The 18,764-nt window shown below is 27.7% G+C and overlaps 1 protein-coding gene across 1 annotated transcript; it reads left to right on the plus strand.

Annotated features, from left to right (window-relative positions):
• The first annotated feature begins 10,730 nt into the window (after positions 1-10,730).
• On the plus strand, positions 10,731-12,645 carry LOC108486920 (aspartyl protease AED3). Its single transcript, XM_017791083.2, has 3 exons — positions 10,731-11,298; positions 11,476-11,950; positions 12,040-12,645. Exons 1-3 carry the CDS (start codon positions 10,837-10,839, stop codon positions 12,378-12,380), a joined length of 1,278 nt encoding a protein of 425 aa, XP_017646572.1. The 5' UTR covers positions 10,731-10,836; the 3' UTR covers positions 12,381-12,645.
• The last annotated feature ends 6,119 nt before the right edge of the window (positions 12,646-18,764 follow it).

Raw genomic sequence — 18,764 nt, forward strand, 5'->3', positions numbered from 1 at the left:
GTTTATATTATTATAGATTTAGTTATTCGTAAGTAAATTATATATTATAACAAAATAACATAATATATTATATATAAATATAAAAAACAGGTTGGGCCAAGTTTCGCTTTGGATTTTTGAGTAATTTTGACTTAAATTTTAAAGAGGTGTAAATTTTTTGTTTGAATTCATTTTCTAAGTTTAATATTTTTTTGTCTAAACTATTTTAAATTTTAGACGAATGGCTTGATTCATAAACAGATCTATACACTAACTATTGAATCTGTAAAAATTATTTATTATGTGGGTCGACCATAGTATTGGGCATCAATCATCAAGTTGAATAACATGAATTGACGCATGAGATCCACCATTAATGTTCTAATTCACATATAATCAAAACTTAGGAACAGATATAGACAAAAATGAGTGTCCTTGGATTCGTAAAACTTGAGGACAAATTTTTTTCGTTTGCAAAGATATATATAAAAATAAAATAAAATGGGTACATTTCCATTGTCATCTTTTGTTTCCATTTTGTTTGATGTGTCGGTGAGGTAAGAGGTGTGTTGTAAGTTGTGACCAAAGTCACGAGTCTGACAAACAAAATGGTGTGTCATCTGTCAATAGTCAAACACACTACCAGTTTTATGTTGATTTTTTGTTTTTTCTATTTCCGACCCAATAATTCCTCAACTTATATTTCAAATATATTCTAATATAAAAAATTCAATTTTTCATTATATGAAAATTTTTCAAAAAGGAAATATTACAAAAAAAAAACATATTTAATGAGAATAAATTGTGATTTAAGTTCTACTTACTAAGTAGTAATTTTACTTCTATACTCAAAACATATAACTCTTTTTAGCTTTCCTCAAAGAACTTAAATGTAATCTGCTTGACTCAATTCAGTTTAATTGTAAAGTTTTGCACTCGATTTTCATATAAACAAATGAAATACTTACTCTCTCAATATATTTTACTAACCTAAACAAGCGAATTATATAAAGAGTGAAAAAGCTTGTTAAATTACAATTAATTAGTATCACTTATTCTACTAAAATAGCTACATATAAAAGTATTTAGTGTATTTTAAAATAACTTTGTATATAAGGGAAGTTGGATTCGATTGAAAGTTTCTAATTGGTCATTACTTTATTTGGTCTTGTACATTTAAGCTCCACAAATAAGTCATTGTTAAACTTAAAAAATTCATCAAATTAAAATTCTATATCTTACTACCAATTATTCCTCAAGTTGCACTTGAGGTTATAGTTAGTAGATAAAATTCGCAGTAATAGTGTTAAGACGGTTGAAAGTTGATACTATTAAAGTAGCCCCCTTCCATTGGCTTTAGTGAGGCCTTGAAGGGAGACGGTTATAGGCTACTAGTCTTCTTTTAGTTGGCAGCTTGTTATTTAAATCATGTAGTGTAGATTTCTGGTTACGTTAAATATGTGATTTGATACGATAGAGTTAGAAAACATATTATTAATAATAAGTGATAGTAGTTTTGTTTCGGGTGACCTTGACCGCATATTCTAATACAACATAATTTTATTCTTAAAAAATTAAAACAAAATTTCCTCCACCAAATATAGTGTGGTTTTCCATGTTCATCCCCTCCCATTCCACACAATATTTTCATATATATATATAATAAATGGCTAAAATTTGGCTTTTCACAACAGAACAATAAATTGTTACCCAAATCAACAATCATATATTCTCATTCGTGGGTTAAAATTTATTATAACATTGCAAAATTTTCGACATATCATTTCAATTTTCAGACATTATTTAATATTTAATCATAGTTTATATAAACATACACATCCATTACATGTATTTTATATATTAATATATACACAAAAATTAATTCTATATAATGCTTATTTAATTTCTAAAAATTTAAAATCTCACGTAAATAAATATTAAATATTTACAAGTATACAATAAGTTATTTTGCTCAAATCATTTAAATTATAAAATTGTTTAAAATTTGAAGAAAAAGAAAAACTAAGAGTAAAAATAATTGTAAAGCAAAGGGTGTTGATCACATGGGTTTGGAGGATTAATGCGGGACCAAGCCACTGGAATATGTTTGAAAGGTAAGGGCCCCGTTATGGGATATTATTGCTCGTGATCCGTTGAACTTAAAACCTTCCTCAAATTCCATCAATTCTTATGTCCATGCTTAGATGGTCCCTCCCCAACACTGCCATCGGTATTGATGGAAAAACCCCATCCGTTTTATACATCCAAAGTGGGGTGGAATAGAGCCGAATATTCTATTAAATGTTTATTCCACTTAGTCCGGACTTGGTTTAAGTTTCAAATTTGTACTTGAATTTCTTTTGGTCTATTTTAATATTTAACTTTGGCCTCAAGTTTCAAATTAAGTACCTGAACTTGTTTTTTTTGTTCAAATTAGTACCTAAATTGGCTTCATAATTTAAATTGGTTTAAAAAATCATTTACTATAAGTATTAATTTGGAGAAAAAAGCCAAATTTAGGTACCAATTTGAACTTAAAAGCCAAGTTTAGCTATCCAATTGAACAAAAATAAAAATAAAAATAAAAAATACTAAATTGAACCTTGAAAACTAAGTTCAAATACCTAATTGGATAAAAATAATTGAAACCAGGTTCAATACTAGAACTTTTAATTAAGAAGAATGTAAAAGAGAGTGTTTGTTTTTAAGTTATAAGTTATTACTGTTTCAATTATAATTAATTATTATAAGCATTGCATTAAATAACTAACGAGGATAAATTTTAATTAGAATTCATAAATTTACATAAAATAAAGGTTAAATTTTACTATTAATTTTTGTATTTTATGAAAATTATAGTTTTACCCCTTTGTTTTTATTTGATCACTTTTAGTTTATTTATTTTTGAATTGATCATTTTAGCTCCTGGACTTTTTTAAAATTGAAAATTTTGTCCTGCCTCGAGTAGTAACAATTAAATTTGTTTGGTTAAATTTAATTATTAATTCTATACTATACATACAATTATAGATTTAGTCCATTTTCTCTAATTGGATCATTGTAAGTTCTTATACTTTTTGAATTTTAAAATTACAGTCTTGATGCAAATGACAGTCGTTAGTCTATTAACTATTTTTTAATGAGTAGTATATGAAAATAATAAGTGACATAACATTACAAGTATGATAATATATTTGGCACATTAAATTTTAGAAATAGAAAAACTTGATGAATTTAACTGTTATTGTTTAGTGAAAATTGAGACTTAAAAATGTTAAAAAAAGTACAAAAATTTAAAATGATGAAATAAAAATATAAGAATTAAACCCAAAATAAATTAATCAGGAAGTTTAACCTAAAATAATTATAGGCTTAAAAGGTGATTCAAAGTGGAGCAACCAACAGTAATGTCATAATTAATTTAGGAAGTTTCATGTACATAGAGAGACAGTACTTATTTCATATTAATTAACTGATATTTAAATAAAAATATGGAAACTAATAAAGTGCGATGTAATGTACGAACTTCCATTGCATGTGAAGAGATGTCGGGTAAAGTAAATAGGAAACCTCACCGCTCAGGCATTTGTAATGTGCTCACGTGACAATCCTTCCGTCATTTTTCTCATCCAATAAGTTATTTACAATTTAACCAAAATCCTTCTTTCTTTTTTTTTTTTTATCATTATATCACAAACTTATTTAATTTTTAAATAATTTTAAAATGCTGTATTTAATAATTTTGAAGTTAAAAATGGATAAAATAATAGTAAAGTAGGGTGAAAATTTATCCCCTCATGTTTTGTGTTTGTCTTGATATTGGTTACTTTATAGGATGCTTCATGCTTCAATCAATTTTACTTTGTGGCTTAATGGGGACACTCAAAGAAGATAAGATTTTTTTTTTTTGATATTTTCTAAATTTAAGAATTTGTATATATAAACAACTGATTGAATGATTAGTGACTAGGAGTTTTATCATCTCATGTTTGGTTTATGTCTCCATATTATGTGTGGTTTAGTTTATGTTTTATGATAAAATATTTTTATAATTTTTTGATTATTAGTTCCCATTGTAATGATTCATTCTAATCATAATTATATAAATATATATAATTATAATTCTGTTTGTGTATTCTATTGATTAAATTTGACATTCAGACCTACAATTTTCTCTATTACAAATAAATTATAGTCAATAACAAGAGAAACATCAAATTTATGTGATAAGTGGTGGAATGCAGGGCAAAGCAATAATATTATTTTTAAAGGATTAGATAAAAATTTATCATTTTAGGGAGTTAAAAGTTACAATTTTATATTCACTAATTTAGAATTTTAAAAATTTTAAAAAGTTTAAATGAAAATTTTTCTATTTTAAAGGAGTCGGGCTCCTGTCAGCCCCTAGATACACCCCTAATGAAATGCACAGTCAATCTAACTAGTTTATCAATCACTTTATTAAATCCAAACCAAATTAATTATAAATATAAAATAACACTATATAAATTATTTTATTGGAAAAGAGTATATAAAAAGAGCAAAGTAGGAGTTTATGAGATGAGGCTTCTCTCCTTAAATCACTAAAATTCATGATTGGTCTACAAATAAATAACTTATCTAAACAAAGAGTTAAATAAATATAGGAATGAATTAAGGATGTGTGAGCATCTATATTGAATATCCCACATAACTCTATTCATCCCTTAAATTTATTTCAATCTTTTAAAATAAATAATATTTGCTTTCTTTATTTATTACACCCATCATAAATTTTGGTCATCCACTTGCCTCACTGCTCTCCAAACTGGAGCTCCCAAAATTCATAATTAAGTCTTTGAGATTTTTATATAGTGTATTTTAATAATAATAATGTATAGTTAAATTTAATTCAAATTATTTTGTAATTATTTAAAAAATATGTATACATTTGTATTTTATATATTTTAGAATTAAATTGTAAAAATAATTTTTATATATAATAAATTTAAATTAAATTAAAAATATTTGTTTGAATTCATCAATTTAATATGAACTAAACAAATAACTCAAACCGTAAAGAGATTTTATTATCATTTAAGGGCAAATAAAAAAATTTCTTTTGACATTTTGGATTTTTTTATATTTTCTATAATTATTGAAAGGATTTATAAAAATTCTATTTTTATATTTGAATACAGAAGAGATTTAATTTTTAATAATTTTTTATTTTTAAAAATATAAAATTTTTAGAATTTTTATTGAAATATGAACAACATTTATTTTTAAATTTATGTATTTTTAAAGAATAAGTGTTAAATTGAAAAAAGAATTGAAGGCTGCCAAGTGTAAAATTGGACAGAAGTTTGTGAAAAGATCAATACTTTTAAATTAAAAAAAGTATGGATACTTAATATTTCTAAAATTAAAATATAAGATTAAATTTTAAAATTAAAAAGAGTATAAAGTTTTGACATATTCAAACTTATAAAATTAGATCAAATTATGTTATTAGTTCATGTGTTATGCACGAGTTGTAAATTAATTTAATCATTGTACTTAAATTTTAAATTTTCAAATTTGATCAAATAATATCTATTAAATTCTATAACTTTTAAAATTTTATATGATAAATATATTATAACAAGTCCAATACCATTTAGCTTGTTAGTTTCACATAATTCTTACAAAAAGATACATCTTTTGCTTAATAAATTTCATGTCTAATTTAAAATTTAAAAATATAAAAATTAAATACCATCAAATTAAAATATAGATATTAAATTCATAATTTAGATAAAATATAAAGACTAATAATAAAAAGCTTAATAATAAATTTGGTCATTAATGTTTGCATGTTTTGTTAAAATTGCCCTAATTGTATTTTTGAGTTTTTTTTCCATCAACCTTTGTTCTGTTTTTTCTAGCAGATTTAATAAATAAATTCAATGTTTCAAATTTTCTTTTCTTTCAAAAGGTTTTAATCTTTCGTACTTTTTTACAGAGTTAATTTTTTAGATGATTACGTTTATTTTTCTTTAAATTAAGAGTTGTTTTTTAATTTAATATATTATTTATTTATTTTATTATTTTCACATGTAATTATCTTATTAGGTTATCTAAGTAATAACTTACACCTCTTTAAAAATATTCCACATATGAAAATTTACATCATCCTGTTAATTTTTTAACCTTACTTTTATTAAATCTAGTAGAAAAAGTAGATTGAAGAAAAGAACAAAGATTAATAAAAAACTAAAAATATAATTAAAATTATTTTAACAAAATATACAAACATTAATGGCCAAATTTACCTTTAAACCATAATAAAATTTCTAACATAAAATCAAATACTATATACAAACACCCCATGATACGAACCACCCATAGAAGCAAAAGAGCTTTCAGCCTCTATTATTTTTTTTGCATTTTTAAAATAACTTAAAGTAAACCAAGATCTTACTTTAAATTAAATATATTATCATGAATTTAAAGCAAAATATATAATAAGGTAGACACCTAACCTAAGTGCCCCCTTTTGGTTTCCATTTTAGGAGAGAAACAGAATAATGTAAATCATTGTCGGTCATATGATCACCGGATCATGAAATGATGGTTTATTCAAATTGATTAATAAAATAAAAAAATGGGATCATGAAATGGTTACATATAATCTTTGTAAATTTAAAATTTAATTGTTGTACACTTATTTTTTAATTACACTATTATTAAGTGAGTCACAGTATCTATCGTTAATAGTAGTGATTAATTTTATTGTTGTGAGTATTTTCTAAAAAATAAACAGTTAATCATAAAATGTACTCCATTCCATTTTTATGAGCAGAGATCAAACCCCGATTATATAATTATGTGAGTAAGTGCTATTGTGATTAAATATTTAGTATTTTATTGATTCACCTAATCCACATTAACGATCTATTTTAATTATTAAAATATTTATTTGTTGAGCTTTGATTTTATTTGCATCCAGAATTGGATTCCATTAATTTCAAAATAATTGACTGAACCAAATGAATCTGGTTCAATAATTTCAGTAACTTCAGTTTCTTCTTTTATATATTTCGATTGATTTATTAATTCCCTATGTTTAGTCCAGTTTATTTAATTTTAATTTTTTTTAAAAAAAAATGAATCGACCAACAATGCTCAAATATTGCTATTTTCTATTTGGAATATTTTAATTGTGCAATTTGGACCACATGCAAGTGAGGCACATTATTTAGATCCAAAATTTATATGAATAGGTTAATAGCAAGGTAATATAATATTTGTAAAGGTGATCTCAGAGGAAGTGTGGGAGAGGATAGTGTCAGCTTTCCACCAAAATGGGTACCATACTAAGGTCTACGGCGAAGAAAAATGACATTCTTTTATCATCATGATGTGAAATGGCGTGGTGGGAAAATAAATCTTTCCATTACTAAGTGTTGAAAGTGTGGGAGATGAGGAATAATTGATAAATTACAAAGCAATACCAATATTGAATCCGAATGAAAAATATATTTGTAATTTCATTGAATTACGATAGTAAGATAATTTTATAGCTTACGTTCTTCAACTAACTGCTAGGTAATAACTAATCTAATTGCTACAACTAACTATCGGTATATTTAATAGTAAGTTTGTATACAAATCCTTAGTGTTGTGAAAAATGTTTATTAAAAGTGATTTTAAATTTTTAATTTTTAATTTAAATATTTATGATATTTTAGTGAGAATATAAAAAATAAATTATTGTAACTAATTATTATTATTTTGATATATGAAATATAAATTTTAAATATTTATAAGTAAATAATATTTTAATACGATATTCTGTCGATTAAGTTTAAGAACAAACCTTGTTTTCTCTTGAATGGTGAGAGTTTTTTATCGATCATGAGATTTCATTCTCCTTAAGGAGATTTTGTTCTCCAATCTTTCTTTTGTTTTTCTTGTTCTTTTAGGTATTGCTTTGAATTTGTTTAATCAACTGATTGTGCCTTAGGATATATTTCGTGGTGTTTCAACGTAATAGAGGTTAGGATTTCTTTTATTTTGTTTTGATTGTATTTTTGAAATTGAATATGATATTTCTGTTTAATTTTCCTAATGATCAGAGTTTATGATTTCTGTGTAGACCTTTCTACATCTTGATTTTGTATCTTTCTGTTTGTTGATATTCTATCTTGAGTGTTGTTGTGTAGGATTTGAGTTTTTGGTGATTGTTGAGGTGTTTGGTGTTTAAGATGGCCAAGGAGGTTGAAGATCTTGAGATTAATTTAAAAGAATTTAAAGATTGAGAGAATTCGATCTCTAGATTTACTCAAATTGGTAGAAATTCTACAAATAAGCTTTCAAATCACATAGGTGTTTTAAATATTTTGAGGAATTTGTGTCCGAAGAGTGAAGTGCTTGTAATTAGGAGTTTAGAGGTTAATTTGTATATCATTTCTTTTAGATCTAGAGAATTGATGAAGAGAGATTTTGAGAATGACTCGTGGATTTCTATGGGGCATTCTTTGATACTGAAAGAATGGATGCCTAAATTTGTTGTTGGAGAGATTGATTTTAGTAAGGTTATTTTTTGGGTTCAGGTACATAATGCTCTTTTATTAGTGATGATGATGGCTAATGTTATAGTGATCAGTAATTCTTTAGAGAGAGTAGTGCATGTTGAGGATCCAGAGTATGGTGAAAGATTAAGAAGGTTTTTATTTATTTACGTATTAGGTTGGGCTTGAAGGTAGATAAGTCATTAATTGATAGATTTTAAGTTTCTAGGAGGGATAAGGAAAGGATAAGAGTATTAGCGAGGTGCTTCGAGTGAGCTCCTCTTGGTCTTACACTAGTCAAAGAGGTTGACTTGGCTAGGTATTTTAGGTGAAGTGGAACATATAATAATATAAAACAAGTAGAAAGATATTTTATTTTACTCAAAACTTGACATGCATAGTATACGTGAATAGACCATTAAATATTACTATCAAATACAAAAAGTTATGAAAATGTTTAATTTTACACTAATGTAAATAGATATTTCTCTTCAAAATATTTTATTATTATATTTTTTCATTCAACAAAATATTATATAAAGTTTTACATACTAAAATTCATATTATTTAATTTAAACTACATTAGTACATTTTTATTTCATAGTTTAAATAAAATTAAGTTTTTGGTACATAATTAAATTAACTTTTATATCATGTTGAATTTATAGTCTCAAAAGCTATAAGATTAGTTGACAATATTAAAAAGGAAATCACTATAATCTTTTTCCAATACGGGGATGCTTTGACAACAACACTACACATCCCACCTTTTATCCAACAAAAACAATTTCAAACCACTTAGGGTATTCTCCATCTATTAAGGTAGGTTTACATATAATTATATATATATATATGTATATATATATATATATTTATTAAAGTGTTAAAGAGTGAATCTAATATTAACTTATTTTAGTAATGATTAAAAATATATTTGTAAAATGACCACGGGTGTTAGGTTAGATGGTAAGAGTCTCTCCTATTTTAATAAGTAGTCGAGGGTTCAATTCTTGTTTTGGGTATGGATCAGTTTTAAAACTCGTGGCTAGCATCTATTTCTTAATGGACCTACAAAATGAGAGGATTAATTATTAGGCTTACTCCAATAGATACCTTGAGAAATAAAAAAAAAATTATATTATTTTTAGAGTATTTTTATCGTTTTACATTCTTACATACAAAGAATTAAAAAAAAAACTATAGTTCTCACACCTTTAACTTTACCATTTTTACTAAAAATTCATTTAAGATATACATAATTTTTTCTCACTCAAATCATGTAATTTTTTAATACAATGCCCACCTCTACTTATAACTCCTTTTTAATGCTTAAATCGAAAAATAAATATACTTAAATATAGTGGTGAAATTAGGGGGTTGGTAGGGGCCTCGGCCTTCCTAAAATAAAATTTTTTCATATGGCCTATTTAAAATTAGTAAAAGTAAAATTACACTTTTACCTCCTTAAAAATATAAAAATTTAATTTAATCCTTTAAAAATTATAAATATATAGTTTATTAAAATAGTAGAATTGTATTTTTTCTATTGTAAAAATTACAATTTAATTTCAACCCTTAAATTTTTTTTTGATTTCACCCCTACTTAAATACACTCAAATTTGCCTCCAAAAGGTTAGAAAAACAACGATGCAACTGAATGGAGAAAACAAATTTAGATAAAAAAACATGTAACCATTAAATTCTAAATATGATACAAATAACATATCTTAACTAATTAAATTCATAAGAAAATGAATAAAATCCGATCGATGGATTTTCCAATAAAAAAGGTTCTAAATAATGTAAAAGAGAAAGAAGAATAGTAGGACAATTAGATACTGTTTCTCAGTAGAATTGGACAAAAGATTCATAACCCTACAAAAGTAAATGGAATACAGACTGTTACCAAAAACAACCCACTCAACTAATATCTCCATATCGTATATCGTTCCATCCTATTTTTATAATTTATTTTACTTTAAATTTTGAAATATTTATATATTTATAATATAAGTGTAAATGAGTTGATATTACAAATTAATCTGACATCAATTCATACATTTTTTATGATAAATCATATTATTTAAAATTAAAGTATATATGAAATTTTTATCACTCCACTTACAATAATGACGTAATTATTTCATATTATTTTTATATTTTAATTATTCTTTTTAATCTTGATAGGGTAAATGTGCAAAGTTGCCATAGTACATACACTTAAACTTGCTTCCCCAGTTATATATACGTTCACTCCCCACTCTGTCTCAGCAGCACCTCAACCTTCAAAGCAAATAAAACTTTGAATTATTCACACGAAACAATGAAAACCCACTTTTTTCCCCTGGTTTTTCTCCTCATTTTTTCCTTAGCCCAAGGTCTGAACCCCAAATGTGACATCCAAGACCATGGCTCAAACCTGCAAGTGTTCCATGTTTACAGTCCATGCTCGCCCTTCAAACCCTCAAAACCACTCTCATGGGAAGAGGATGTGCTGCAAACGCTAGCCAAGGACCAAGCCAGGGTGCAGTTTTTGTCCAGCCTCGTGGCTAAGAAATCTGTGGTGCCTATAGCTTCAGGCAGGCAGATTGTGCAAAGTCCAACTTACATTGTGAAGGCCAATATTGGAACCCCACCTCAAACCATGCTTATGGCCATGGATACAAGCAGTGATGCTGCTTGGGTGCCTTGCACTGGCTGCATTGGCTGCTCTTCTACTGCTTTTGACTTTGCTAAATCCACCACTTTCAAGACCCTTGGCTGCCAAGCTGCTCAATGCAAGCAGGTAATTAAGCTGCCAAGCTTTCATATATTACCTGCTTAGCCACGCGCTTGGCTGGTTAAGTAATTGTATTTCATCATAAAGTTAGGAAGTCGGTACAATATGAGACATCACAGGTGTTTCGGTGCATCTTTAACGGATACCTTTTTAACATTTGCATCATGTGATAACTTTTTTCAGGTGCCAAACCCCACTTGCGGTGGAAGCGCGTGCGCATTCAACATGACCTACGGTGGCTCAACCATAGCCGGTAACCTTTCACAGGACATCATAACCTTAGCCACTGACCCAATCCCAAACTACACTTTCGGTTGCCTCCAAAAGACAGCAGGCAGCTCAGTGCCACCACAGGGCGTATTGGGCTTGGGCCGAGGCCCATTATCCCTCCTTTCCCAATCCCAAAATTTGTACCAATCAACATTTTCATATTGCTTGCCTAGCATTAGGTCACCTAACTTTTCTGGGTCATTGAGACTTGGACCAAGTGGGCAACCTGTGAGGATCAAATACACCCCGTTGCTCAAGAACCCTAGGAGACCCTCACTTTATTACGTCAATTTGATTGGAATTAGGGTTGGAAGAAGGATTGTTGATATCCCACCAAGTGCCATTGCTTTCAATCCTTCCACTGGTGCTGGCACCATTATTGATTCTGGTAACGTGTCTTCGTAATTGGATCAGTCAATTAAATGAATTGAACTAAAGCATTATATGAATTGATTTAACCAGTGTATTCCAATTTAGGTACCGTCTTCACCCGGCTAGTTGAACCAGCCTATGTAGCTGTCCGGGACGCATTCCGGAGACGAGTAAGGGTGGCGAACGTGACATCTCTGGGTGGGTTCGACACATGTTACTCGGTCCCAATCAATGCACCGACCATAACATTTATGTTTTCGGGCATGAACGTGACATTGCCACAAGAGAACCTACTGCTCCACAGCACAGCAGGCAGCATCACATGTCTGGCGATGGCATCGGCACCAGCGCTGAATGTGATCGCCAATATGCAGCAGCAGAACCATAGGGTGGTTTTCGATGTGCCAAATTCGAGGGTGGGGGTCGCCCGTGAGCGATGTTCTTAAAAAGTGTGGGGTCTTTTTCTTCTAACTTTTGGGAAACAGTGTTGGTGTTGATTAAAAGCAGAATATATCTGATTAATAATGAAAGTCAAATTTTTGTAGTTATATATTACTTTGTACTGGAGGCTCTGGTCCTAGTCACGGGCTTTCCCTTACTTTTATTATGTCTTGTTTTTAGGTTTTAATATCCAAAATTTCGAATCCTGTTACTATTATTATAATTGTGCTTTCACACAATCTAGTTTGATATACTAAAATAAGGGTGAAATCCAGGTTTTCTATTTTTCTATGAAAAAGAATAAATAAACACTACAACTTTCTACTTGGGCTAGGAGATCTTAGTTCTTGATTTCGGCCTATCAACCTGTTTAAAACGTTCCCTGCTTCAAGAAAGTATCATATTATTTCTTGTTTTCTATATGTTAGATTTATGCATAAATTGATTCTTTTGTTAAAAATTCTGTTTATTTTTATTGTTAAAGGTTTGTCATTGTACGTCACTATAAGATATACGTGGCACTTCACATGTAATTATCTTATTATTCAACTCGTTTTTAACAATAGAAACAGATAAAAATTTTAATAGAAAGAACCAATTTACTTTTTAATCTAATTATAAAATTTATTTATTTATTTTTAAGTAAAAAAGAAAAAAAATCTAACTTTTAGTACAAAAATTTATCAAAGTTTTTCACTTTTGTGTGTGTAGACTAGAGTATTTCTAAACTACAATGGGTTTAAGATAAATTTCTATTGACTCGTTAACAATCCTTTCATTATAAAGAAAACAGTAAAATTGTGTCCATAAATCTTTTCTGGATATTCAAATTTGTGTTGTAGTAGGGTTGATTGGTTCAAATTATTGTTTGGAATTTTCATCATTGACTGCTATTTCCCCTTAGTCAAACAATACTTGCTCACGTTACATATGGTTATAATGACTAATACAAAATTAACTACTTTAATTAATATTCTCAGCAACCGAGGATTTAGCATTATAGAAGCTGCTGATATTATAATAATAATTCTGCCAATATTATACACAACAGTAAAATATCATATAAAGTTATGTAAAATAACATTTAATTGAATGTATGTGGTTAAGTAAGCTATCTAACAACCAAATTCCATATGTACATCCCTGTCAACCGTTATATTTACCATGCAGTATACCAAGATTATTAAAATAATGGAAAATTATAAAAAGCTATGAAGATATAAAAAAAATATATACATTTTTTATGGAGCTATTTTGAGATTGATCAAATTTTTTAATATCATCAATGTAAACATTAACACCGGATGGGAATAGGGTGCCATTGTTGGGAAACCTAAACCTCTCGCCCTCCATCTTAACCTAATTTTGGTTCATTTTTTTCAATGGTCAACTCACATTAGTGAACAATACAAATTCTTTTTCATAATTTTATATAATTTTAATAACTTTACATTATTTTTAATAATTCTTTGTAAATTTTATATTTTTCAAAATTCTATTTTTAATTTTTAATAATTTTATATTATGTTTAACAAATTTTAATAATGTTTTATAATTTTGCAATTTTATGGTTTTATAATTTTCTAAACTTCTAAACTTTTTATAATTTTTGAAAAATTCTAACTTTTTTTTAAATTTTCTATTTTTAATAAATTTGAATTTTTAAAATTTTTTATTTTTGAAAATTCTAAATTTTAAAATTTTTGAAAGTTGTATCAATGATTTTATAATTTTTAATGATTTTTATGTTTCCAAAACATTTTTAAGTGAATTTATCTGATTTCACCAACTTAAGTTTAATTAATTTATTACACTCTTTCTATTGAAAGTTGAATTAATTATTAAATTATTTTACAAGGACTTTTTAATATATTAAACTTTCTATTATTAAAACATAATGTGAAAAAAATACAAGAGTAGGAAAGACCTTGGTGGTTAGTGTCCTCACCAACTTCAATTAAATCATTACCATTACGTTGCAAATTCTATGGTTTCCAATTTCAAGTGTCGAAAATATAAAGACAGACAAGTATCGTCACTCGTCATTACCATTTCCTTTTTTTCATATTTGCAAAACAAACAGTTATCTTTACTCATTTTCCAACTTCCTCTATTCTCATTTCTTCCTCCAGTTTCTTGCAAGAACACAGCCATGTCCTTGCTTGCGGCCCTATCCACTGTACGGGAAGTTGTTGTCTCCACGCTCTTTGATTTTCTGCTTGACAAATTGGGCTGTTTAGTGTTAATACAAATCTTTGGTGAAGAAAATCTTAAACATACGAACGGGACATGAACAACAATGTGAAAAGAAAATAAAAATAAAAATAAGATAAGATTCCAAGGCGTGCAAATGAGTTTTAAGCAAATGGACCTTGAGAATAAAATTAAGCCTTATAACTATTTGCATTTTACACTAACGAAAATAGCCCACTAAGCACAGAGTAATATATAACAAGAAAATTAATTTCTATAAAGAATTTTTGCAGTAACTCTTTGTAGAAGAATCTAATAATATTAGAAGAAGGAAGAAAGATAGAAAGAATTTTTAGAACTTGTTGGTATAATTTCTAAATGAAATCTCATTCCTATTTATAGGAATTCTCGTATCTCTTCATAGAAACATATTTCATTATGTGTCTTTTTGAATAACAGTATCTTTAAAAGAGACATAATTATTCATCTAATATCTCTTAATTAAACATAACCATTCAAATAATATTGTTTGAATAGTCATAATTCTTTGTCAATAACCAAAAAGATATAACTTTGGATTAATTACACTTTTTCATTTATAGGTATTGAATACTATAAATATTGTTGAAAATGTTCCAAGAATCTCCTCAATTTTCAAAATATTTTAGAATTTAGTATCATTGGAAATCAATTTGCATAAATAAAGGTTTCTTATGATTGAACGTTCACTTAATGAAAACATGTTAAAGTTAATCACCTGGTAGACTAAGCTTTGAACCAGCTATTCCATTTGATTAACCAAACACATATCATACAATGATTTCAACATTGGTTATTGCATAGTATCCAATAACACTATTATGGCTATGTGTCTATGTCCTCTTTTCATGAATGTTGTCAGAGCCAAGCCCATGAGCTCTTAGAAGCGGTCACATTTCTACTCACATAGGTAGATCTCATCAAGAGTATCCTCGTAATTATAACACTCTAACATATTTATGTTATGGGTATATTAAGAGTATATTACTCATCCTTCCCTTATCATTACGGGTACCTAGCATTTTAAATTTAGGATACATTTATTTATAATGATGTACTTTGTCTCATTGAATTCAAGACTTGACATTATACCAAGCGTTGAGTCGAGTTTCCATCATGGTAACTCTAATTAATGGGCTTGTGTCCCAACCCTTTTGAGGTCTTGTTGACTACATCTCTAGCAAGACTTTTTGTCAAAGGATCTATCAAATATTTACTTGACCTCACATAATTAATAGTGATCACTCAATTAGAGATTAATTGTCGGACATAGTTATGTCTTAATCCAATATGTCTAGACTTTCCATTATATACTTGGCTATATGCCTTTACTAGAGTAGCCTCACTATCACAATGAATAAAAATAGGTGAAATTGGTTTAAGCTATAAAGGTACATCATAAAGCAAATTTCTTAACCATTCTGCTTCTTTAAATGCAGCGGTTAATGCAATAAATTCGGTTGCCATGGTGGAATCAGTAATACATGTTTGTTTCTTCGAACCTCAAGAAATGGCTCATCTACCAAGAATGAAGATCCATCCACTAATACAAGCATGATCTTCTAAACTTGTAATCCAACTAGCATCTGAATACCCTATTAACAAATAACCAAATGACATATTTGCATATATATTAACAAGCCAAAATCAAAACATATGAACAAGAACTCTCAAATCACATCACATTAGCCGAATAGCATAATACACAATTACATGACATTTATAACCATTAACATAATAACTAAAGTCTACCAAAATGATGACTTGATAGTGTGATCGTGCTCCGACGCGATTCCAACCGATCGAGCTTCCGGTGATCTACAAAATAGACAAAGTAATTACATAAGTAACTAGTGCTTAGTAAGCTTGTATAAAAGGAACTTAAACGTACCAAACATAAAATGATTAAAACATTTAATCATTGATCACAAATCATATGAATACTTTCTTTTCCTATTCACAACATTCCACATGGTTAGTAAATATACTTAAAAAAGTATAAACCTATGAAACATGGTACATATCAAGAAATGAATTTCAATATACAACAATTCATCAGATGTTCAATTTGTTCCCTTTTCTATCCATACTTTTCCTTTTCATATGTTCAATAACATGAACCAATGCATACATACACCTTTTCATTTTATGCCTTAATTTCTATTCAATTACATATATTACATTTTCATTCCATATTTTCAATAACATATCTCATTCCATATATGTACCTTTTCGTTTTAAACTTTAATTGTTTGTTGAACCAAATAGAATAACATCGGATACTTGGTAAATACTTGTACAAAGTGTGTTTTTACATGTAACTGTAAATGTCTCTATAATGCTCACACGGGCTGTGAAATGGGTCTGCTCACACGAGCTATGGGTTGGGATGTTAGCTACATGATGCTACTCACGTGAGCTGTGGAGAATTCACAACAAATGCATGACCTTAACCATCAGTAGAATATCCAGGACTAGCATCCAAAATCGTATAGTCTCTAATGACATGTCATTTGTATCCTAAGAATTCTTAAGGTTTGAACGAGACACTTTTATATATCAATCCTTTAACTTCTTCCATTTATATAATTTCAATTATATACATCCATACAACTCACATTTTTCACAAATATCTGCCAATTGCATAAACATTACAAATTAATCCAAATCACTAATTAACATGTGTAAATTCAATAATAATTAAACAAAGCATAACGTTAAATAATCATTCATTCAAATTAGAAATTAACTATTTCACCATTATATGAACTTACCTCGACTGAAACGGTTACTAAAACAGAGTCGACAACTAGTCAAAAACTTTAATTTTTCCCCGATTTAAATCCGATTACGGCATTTTTTGATCTAAATAATAATTCAACCCAATTAATACATTTCCAAATTTCTAAAAAGTAGCTTTATGCAGTTAAACTCTTCTATTATCAATTTAAAAATTTACCCCCAATATTTTAACTTTTATATAATTTAGTCCATATACCCAAATCTTGCAAATTTATCACTTTTAGCTAAAATTCATATTAGCCAATTTTTACCTAATCTTATAACAGCCCATATTTATCATCAATTCACAATATCTTCCTTGAATTTTACTATTTTCATAAATAAATCCCTAAACCTTAAAATCATCAAATTTCTTTTAACAAAATATGTCTATTTAATAATCAAGCTTAACAATCTACCATGAAACTTCAAAAACATATCAAACTCATCCATGTCATAATCTATAACTTTTAACAATTTTATAATTTGACCTTCGAGTTAGCCAGATTAAGCTAATACAAACTCAAAAACATAAAAATGACTAAAAATGAGACAAATTACGTACCATGCATACAAGACAAAGCTTGGCTGAATGTTTCTTTACTTAACAATGATGGTTTCAGCAAACAAAAGAAAAAATGAAAATGATGATAGCTAATTCCTTATTTGTTTATGTTGTTAATTATTAAATTACCTTTTAACCTTAATAATTTAATTAATAAACAATAATTCTTTCTCCATAAATGTCCACTACACATTTATATAGTTTAATTACCATCTAAGTCCATTACTTTATCTTTCTTTAACCATTTAAGCTAATTAACTAATAGAATTCACTTTTGCAACTTTTACGATTTAGTCTTTTTTAATTAATTAACTATTGAAACGTTAAATTTTTTAACTAAATTTTAATATGACCCTAATAACACTCCGTAATTACGGACTTGGTTTATAGAAACGAGGTCCCGATACCCGTTTTTCTAAAACCACTTGACTTTAGGGATATATCACTTGAATATAATTATTCGTTCAAATAACATAAATTATCAAATCAAAATTTATTATAACTCTATATTTGACTCGTAAATATTAAATAATAATATTTACGAACTTGCTTGTGGATTTGTGACCCCTACACCACTGAAAAACGAACTGTTATAAGTAGTCTTCAAAGATACAAGAATGAGGAAATTATCATTGGGTATGATAAATTTAGGTTTATTAGTTGTAAGTGTTTGAAGATAGTGATAACTTCTCACTGAAGTAAGCTCCGCAGAAGTAAGAAAACCGAACTGCATAAACAAACTTGATTACACCTTATTTACTTTGTGATTTTCGTAGTAGTGTTAGGAGAAGTTACAACTTCCGTAGACATT

The sequence above is a fragment of the Gossypium arboreum genome, chromosome 10 (genome assembly GCF_025698485.1).
Source record: "Gossypium arboreum isolate Shixiya-1 chromosome 10, ASM2569848v2, whole genome shotgun sequence".
In the NCBI taxonomy this organism is placed as follows: Eukaryota; Viridiplantae; Streptophyta; class Magnoliopsida; order Malvales; family Malvaceae; genus Gossypium; species Gossypium arboreum.

What these genes read in the sequence shown, in the direction of transcription:
- LOC108486920 (XM_017791083.2), top strand. Translation starts at nt 10,837, where the DNA reads ATGAAAACCCACTTTTTTCCCCTGGTTTTTCTCCTCATTTTTTCCTTA. An exon ending in AAGCTGCTCAATGCAAGCAG is followed by an intron (nt 11,299 to 11,475) that starts GTAATTAAGCTG and finishes AACTTTTTTCAG; the next exon opens with GTGCCAAACCCCACTTGCGG. An exon ending in TGGCACCATTATTGATTCTG is followed by an intron (nt 11,951 to 12,039) that starts GTAACGTGTCTT and finishes ATTCCAATTTAG; the next exon opens with GTACCGTCTTCACCCGGCTA.